Here is an 8,194-nt window from a genome sequence, read left to right as displayed (position 1 = left end):
TGTTGCAGATGCCAAGTGTATCCTCCTTTCCACCCCATCTGTTCTCTTTTTTCAGTTTCCCATGTCCTCCCTTTGAGTGTTATCTCTGGTAACCCTGTGTAGGGGCTGTTCCTTCTCCTTTCTTGCAGTGCTATCAGAGGCAAATGGGTGTTCCATTTTCCTTTTGCACCCTCCAACAGTATGCCCCTGAGGGACTTCAACCCTTCATCAGATTTTGGACCCTTCCCCTCTCTTTTGTAGCAAGCCAGGAATTATCGAACCTGTCAAGGTAAATGCAGGAGAGCTTCTGCTTTGCAATCAAAAAGTGTCTCCCAGATGGGGTTCAGAATTTTGCATAAGCCATGAGATGTAGAAGTGAGATAAAAATACGCAAACGTGTTCTTGTGGGAATTGACAGCAAAGAGTCAGAAGAGTTGGCGAAAGCAAGGAAAAAAGAACCGTTGAAAGGATTCATTAAGAGGGCTGACAGACTTAGGATAGTTAAATGCCATTTGCCTTGACAAGGTTGCATTTTAAATTAACATCTGGTTTACCAACTTGGCTGCCTGCCCCTTTTGAAGGCTATTTTTGATAATCTACTAACATCTAACTGACTTGGACTGATTTTGTAAAATAAAACAGGCCCAGACCTGGTTAATACTTGGATGGAAGACCATCAGAAACCCCTAGGGCTGAAGTTGAGATTGGAAATCTAAAAGTATTCTGGAAGAAGGCAACAGTGGTCAAGAAAATTACATGGACATGTCTACAAAGTCAAGAGAACTTAATATGATTCAAAGGAGACTGCTACTTTTGAGGTACCAATTTTGAACACCATTTTGCTATTACTATTCCATAATCCTTATTTCATTCCATAATCCTAGTGTTACTTCTCTGCAGGGAATGCCTTACATTGAGCCAGATTGTGGTGTACTTAGCCTATTATTCTTACCACTGTTGATGGCTCCTAATTCATGAAGGAGTTTTCCATCTCTAGGTAGAGATGCCAGGGCTTATCTGACCATCTGAATGCAAAACATCTTCTCACCCAAGAACCAGTTACCCTGCTTCCTTCCTGGAGAGAACATTTTGTTGTGCTTATCTGCATCTTAGATTGTTTTGATGGGACTTTCACTGACTGAAGGATAAATAAGAAGCAGCTCAATTACTATGAGAAAGTGTAAAACTGCACCAGATGTCTGCAAAAGTATCAGCAAGGCACAATTCATCATTCACCCAGTAATTGGTGCAAGACTGAGAAGCTGAGAAAATTATCATTCAAAAGAGGTAAGGGAGTAGCAAACCATTTTTGTAGCACCTAAAGGAAACTGGATAGGTGGTATCAAGTAGTCAGCAGAAGCTGAATTTGGCTCAGAAGTTGAATGTGGCTTTGTTGGCAAGCAAAGTAAAAACATCAAGATCAAGTCACCACCCAGATTTGTTCAGTGAATAAGATGGGTGGTCTCTAAATTTGATAAACACTTAAATAAAAGAGATGGAGCTTCAGTTGCGTTTTTTTTAAAAACACACCCTGTGATCCACCCTTTTGATTTGAGACTATCTTTACCTTTACTATTATGAAGCGTATTCCAATTCTTCACGAACACACACACACACACACACACACACACACACACACACACTAAAAATCAACCCTGTGGGATGAGGCAGGGTATGGAAAGAATGGTTGTGTTTTCACAATAATGCTTTAATAGAGATACGGTTTCCTAAATGAACTCCTGTGCCTTCCCAACCTTCATCCTACCTACTCACTTCTGTGTCACACTCTCCAGTGTTACAACATGCTGAACAAAACGTCTTAAAAGAGTCTGTTTGATGCATTTGCAGAGTAGTCTGAGAAAAAGCCCTACTTGAAACTGCTGTGGTACAAAACAGAGTTTACATAATATAGTTCTAATTTTTTCTTTATGTCTGCAAAAGATCAGATCCTTCCTATTTTGCTCTTGGGAGTTGAAGTACATCCTGACCTACAGCTAAAAGTATCTATAATAAATAGTATAAACTAGATTTAAATTACTTCCTTTCCTTCCTCCCTTCCCTTCTGGTATCATACAATCACAGGCCTTCCAGGAATCAGTTTAGTAATTTTCATACCAATCTTCAAGCTTTTAATGATCTGTTCTTCCCCTATTTACTTAATAAAGAGTGCAGAGGTACAGATTTAGCCCCAGTCATATTGGAAATGTATTTGCTTGCCTAATCGGTATTCTCTGTACATTCCTAGCCATAGTTAATTGAATAAACTGGAAAAGGCCATAATGCTGGGAAAGGCGGAAGGAAAGAGAGGAACCAGCAGCAAGGTGAATGAACTGTTACATCAGTAATGAATGCACTGGTGGCAAAGCTGAAGGATTTACTCAGGGGCAGATCCCCATGGTGAAAAATCTATCTATATGGCCACCAAGAGTCAACCAAGACTTGGTTGCACTCAACCAGTCAATCGATTCCTCAGATCCAGGTATAAATACCACCTAAATTTCATTTCTATTTTCTTTCTCTTTTTTTGCTTGATCCATCCAGTTCAGTACTGAAACCTGAGGATCTCTATTGATATTTGGCTACAGGAGATCACCTCAAGTTCAGGTAGTCTTCAACTTACAACAGTTCATTTAGTGACCATTCAGAGTTATGATGGCCCTGAAAAAAAGTGACTTATGACCATTTTTCACATTTGCAACCGTTGCAGCATCCCCATGGTCAAGTGATCAAAATTCAGACTGACTCGTATTTATGACGGTTGCAGTGTCCTGGGATCATATGATCACCATTTGTAACCTTCCGATAAGCAAAATCAATGGTGAAAAATCAGATTCACTTAAGAATCGTGTTACTAACTTAACAATTGCAGGGATTCATTTAACAACTGTGGCAAAAAAGGTGGTAAAATGGGGCAAAATCACTTAACAACTGTCTCACTTAGCAACAGAAATTTTGGGCTCAATTGTGGTTGTAAGTCAAGGACTATCTATACTTTTTTATATAGTCTTGGGGTGACTATATAGCTTTATATTAACAGATTGTCTCCCTATTAGTAGCAGTCTACTGATCCAGTGTTGGTAGCAGAATGTCTAATTCACTACTCCTTTCTCTAAATACTTGTGGCAAAATATACTTGCGTTATTTAACTCAACCTCTTAATCAAGGTCCTCGAGTTCTTCTTTACAGGAAACATACTACGCAGGACCTACTCTGCAGAGATATTGTTGGTCCTATATTCCCCTTTATACATACAAGTTAGTGTCCAGTTGGTTCTCTATTGTCGTGAAGTTATGTTGTAACCCGATAAATTTTCTCAATAGTCAAGCCTCCCGGGACGGTTCCAGAAGTGAGGGTGGTAATTCTATATAGTGTCCCGATTTGTGTAAGTCTTGAGACATTCCTTTAGAGAAACGTTTTCCAGTCTCGAATTTTATATATCCTAAATAATCTATCCTCCGCTTACTCTGAATGAGAGTCAAAGAGGATGACTCAGAGAGATAGAAAACAGCTGGTGGAGATGCTGGAGATCAAAGACTATGCCAAGGACTAAAATAGAGGGACTTTTGATCAGTTTTCTCTTGCCAGGTTTTCCTATCTGTTTCTCAAGCTGTTTTGTGTATTGTTGCAACTCCATTCCAACAGAAATTGAATAGAGTTCATTCTGATGTGTGTTATTTCATCCGTTTAATTTTAATACCACAGATTAGAATTAGTGGAGAGAATGGGGATACTTAACCCTTCTCTTGTAGCCCTCTTGCCCTATGTGATTACAAATAAATGGTATTTAGCATTCTTCTAGGCAGCTGACTGAAAGCGAATGCAGGAAACCAGATGTTCATTCTCTGGCATCTTTAGTTACAAAATACATTCAGAACAATCGTTGGGAAAGGATGCTGCTTGAATTCTTGCAGACTGTTGTGTGGTCTGGGAGTGCAAAAGAAATCTACTCGCACTTCAAAGAAAAGACATGGGCGCAGTGCATGGAAGCAGATTGCACTGAGGAGTGAACAAGGCTCTACTTGTGTTTGCGTTCTCCGCTCAAACTTTCACACCAAAAGATGTGAGAAACAGAGCACATTGAGGTAGCCCTTGACTTATAACCATTCCTTTAACAAGAATTTGAAGATACAAGAGTGCTGAAAAAAGTAATTTATGACCAGTCCTCACACAACCTTAGCAGCGTCCCCATGTCACATGTTCACGATTCAGGTGCTTGGCAACCAGCGTATATTCACGAAAGTTGCAGTCTCAGGGTCATGTGATTGCTATCTGCAACCTTCCCAGCCAGCTTCTGATAAGCAACTAATAGGAATTCTCTTAATAAATGCATGATTTGCTTAAATCTTGCTAAAAAAGGTCACAAAATCAGGCACGGTCAAATGATGATTCAATTAGCAATTAGCAGTCACAACTGTTGTTATAAGTTGAAGTTGCCTGTATTTGGGAAGTTGCCTGGAAAAATCCTAATCAAAATATTTTTTTCAAAAAAAAAAAAAAAGTTATTTGTATGTTTTTAACAGCAAGTAGCAGAATTACAGAGTTGGAAGGGACTTTGGAAGTCTTCTAGTCCCTGCAGAGGGATTGCATACTAAAGTAAGTATTTTAGTATAGCTGCGGAGGACAATAAATTTATATTTTCCAGTATCTCTTGACAACGAGCAGAAATAAATCCAGCTGAAAGATTTGGACTAAATCTACACCTTCCACTTTATAGCAGGAGATAGTAATGCTGAAATAATAGCTATTTAAAAGCCAGAGGAGAGTGAGGCAGATGTATAAATACTCACATATAAACTTCTCCTTCACTTGAAAAACAGTAATTTTATGCTTTTCAGCAGTGTTTCTCAACCACGGCTACTTGAAAATGAGTGGATCTTGCACAGCTGGCTGGGGAATTCTGGGAGTTGAAGTCCATCCATCTTCAAATGGCCAAGTTTGAGAAACACTGATTTTCAGAATCAACTATGTATTTCCCAATCATTTTTCCTTTTGAGCCTTAGCTGTTTATGGCTTCTACACTGCATTTATGTGACAAAATAAGCCTTAAGTTTTAATACCCAGAAGGTTATTTCTTCACTTTCATTTCATTGTATGCCAAAGCCCCAGGGAGAAATGTGTGTTTTCTGATAATGAATAAATCCAGCTTTTCACATCATGCAAACAGCTCCATACACTTTATAATAAACGTATAAATGTAATCCTACCATAATTTATACATATAGATGATACAACATTATTCAGCTTTTTTTTTTTAACTTGCTAACATAATCTTTTGTGTGTGAGATGGTTATTGTATCTCTACATGGTATGGTTTAGCCCAGTGATTCTCAACCTGTGGTCCACCGACTCCTGAGAGGCCATGATGTCGTCACAGGGGATCTGCTAAGGCTGGAAGAAACGTTATGATTTAAATCTTGAGTTAAGTCTTGGAGGTCCGTGGCCATGGTATGTAACCACAAACGGTATTTAAAAGGGGGGGGTCCGTGGTGAAGAAAAGGTTGAGAACCACTGGTTTAGCCCATTCTGCAAACAATGCCTATATGATAATTTTCTAAGAGGAGAACTAGGTCTCTTAAGACATTTTTGTTAGGCCAAGATTTAAACACTTTTGTTTAAATTCCTTAGAAAAATTACATTACAATACAGGTAGTCCTCAACTGACCGGCGCTTAGCAGCCATTTGAAGTTATGACAGACCCCCTAAAAGGTATTCATGACTTGTATTCGAACTTCCTCCTTCCTTGCAGTCACATGCTTGCATTTTGGCTTCTACACTGACCAAATTTATGGTTGTTTGCAGTATCCTGTGGTTATGTGATTGCGATTTATGACATTTTTGAACAGAAACTGGTGTTTACTTCTAGTTCCCACCACAAAGCACCCATTGCGAACCAAAGATTTGCTTAAGAATCGCAGTATTCAGTTAACAATCAAAATGTTTGCTTAACAACCGCAGCATTCGCTTTACGACCATCACATCCACTTAACAACCACTGTAAAAAGGTCATAAAATCAGGGACAATCATGTGATGACCCACTTAATGACCATCTTGACCTATGACTGTAATTCCAAGCTCAGTTATGGTTATAAGTTGAGGACTAACTATAGTGATACATGTGGCATTGTAGTACAGTAGTTTTAGAGTTACACAATTTCCAGATGTATTCTTTTGAGCCTATCTTTTATCCACCCTAAGCCTTTATACCGACAATGAAATTCATCTCTTTGGTTAATTGACAATTTAATTGTATCTCTATCTGTTTAGTTAAAGGAGGTTCAATTCTTTTCTTTTTTAAGACCGGAATTCTATTCCTACCTAATTTATTGTAACCTCACTTTATTTTAATGGACTATGAATACAGATACACGTAAGATATAAGATATGTGCGTTTGAACATATTGTATACGTGAAAAAGAACTTGATGTTAACAGAGTCCAGCAGTTAAAGTCATACAGTTTATGTCTTTTTTAATTTTAAGATTATTTTTTAAGGGTTCTCTCTCTCTCTCTCCTTTGGTGCATGGGATTGAACAACTCAGTCAAATGCTGTTTTTCCCGTTACAAACAGTAATAAAAAAATCCATTCAAGATGAGTCTGCTTTTGTGTCTGCTGTAAAAGTGTCAATTAAGTTTGAAGGAAAACAAAAGGGAGGTAACACTGATATGGCTTTCATTGGGTCTGTCAGCTTGGAGAATTTCTGCTTCTTTTCCTTTTCAGAAAGAAGTTCGTGTTATCTGCTGCTTTGTTCCTGCTTTGGTTCAATACACAGTTTCTCTCCAAGTTTTCTGATAAGTTCTGCCAGGTCTTCTGTGTTCTGTGATTTTTCTTCAAGGAGCTCATATCGAAGGCTTGAGATGTCCTGTTTAATTTCTTTCAGTTCACCTGCAAAAGAGAAAAGATCAAAGGCTTAGGAATATAGGAATCAAGGACCTATTTCCAGAGGGAAGCTAATAAATAAAACACCAATAATGAAGGTAATAAAACCTTTGCATTATTATTATTTTTAATAACAAATCTGTTTTTCAAAAGAGATGGGTTATTTCCCCCCCCCCCCCAGAAATAGAGAATCTTTACTAGTAAGAGAAATAAGGTTTAATGTTGGATCTTGGAGCAAAGCTAACTCTGCCACTATTTTGGATAGCTTCTCCAGTATTTGATAAACTTTGGCTATATTGATATTAGGATCTTTGCCCTTCGCATCTACAGGAGCTATTTTTAACTCAATAGTGGAGGTTTGGGGGATCAGATTCCAATATCATCTTTGTTTCCAAGAATGCTATCTGATATGAGACACATTCTATTTATTTTTTTTTTACAGTGGGAAGTTTTAGCCCTCTGCTTTGGTTTGTCATACTTACAAATGATTGTTTGTTCTTGTCTTACAACCATTCATTTAGCAATCATTCAAAGTTACAACGGCATTGAAACAAGTGACCTATGACTGGTCTTCACACTTATGACTATTGCAACATTCTCCAGGTCACATGATCAAAATTCTGGCACTTGGTAACCAGAATATATTTACAATGGTTGTAGCCTACAGGGGTCATGTGATTGCCATTTGTGACCATCCCAGCTGGCTTCTAACAAAGTCAAATCCAAAGCTGAATTTGCTTAACCACCAACTGTAGTGATTTGCTTAATAACTGGTAAAAAAGATCGTAAAATTGGGCATGACTCACTTCTGCTTTCAATTGTGGTTGTAAGTTGAGGACTATGTATATTGCAGAAGAAAAAGGGTGAGCCTTTATTTGAGGGTTTATTTTATGTTCTGCTTTCCATCCAAAGAGCGCAAAGTGGTATATACCTAGTTCTGCCTCTCAAGTCATAGCCTCAACTTTCAGGAAAGGATTAGATTGGGAAACCCATCTATGTAGTTCAGAGAAGATGCTAACCGGCCTTGTTATTCCAACAACTTCACATCTTATCTTGCCTTGCCTCTGGCATCAAAGCACTATTTAAAGCCTTGCGCCAGACTGGCTGCCCAACATGTAATTCCTTTTGAAAAAATCAAGTCTGCTGGAAACTTCCAACATTTTTTTACACCAGAGACCTGCTCCTTTAGTTTCTCAGTCAAGGGTGTGAATGCTATTCTGTCCACATCTACCCAGAGCTCACTTTATGACTTGCAGATTGAGACTCTGTATCCTGTTACAAATTGCAGGGGTCAGGTTTCTGGATCCATTGCAGACTCAAACATACAGCCAGGAGGGG

General features: G+C 38.5%; 1 protein-coding gene across 1 annotated transcript in view; it reads right to left on the bottom strand.

The window, feature by feature from the left end:
- Positions 1–6,401: 6,401 nt before the first annotated feature.
- Positions 6,402–8,194, bottom strand: part of TRPC6 (transient receptor potential cation channel subfamily C member 6) — a 33,156-nt gene continuing 31,363 nt past the window's right edge. The window contains 1 exon segment of the mRNA XM_015822731.1: positions 6,402–6,862. Within this exon segment, the coding sequence (XP_015678217.1) occupies positions 6,711–6,862 (152 nt within the window). The 3' untranslated portion in view covers positions 6,402–6,710.

The sequence above is a fragment of the Protobothrops mucrosquamatus genome, unplaced genomic scaffold, assembly GCF_001527695.2.
Source record: "Protobothrops mucrosquamatus isolate PMUCROS unplaced genomic scaffold, P.Mucros_1.0 scaffold1657, whole genome shotgun sequence".
Lineage (NCBI taxonomy): Eukaryota > Metazoa > Chordata > Lepidosauria > Squamata > Viperidae > Protobothrops > Protobothrops mucrosquamatus.
This window is presented reverse-complemented; position numbering and strand designations above follow the sequence as displayed.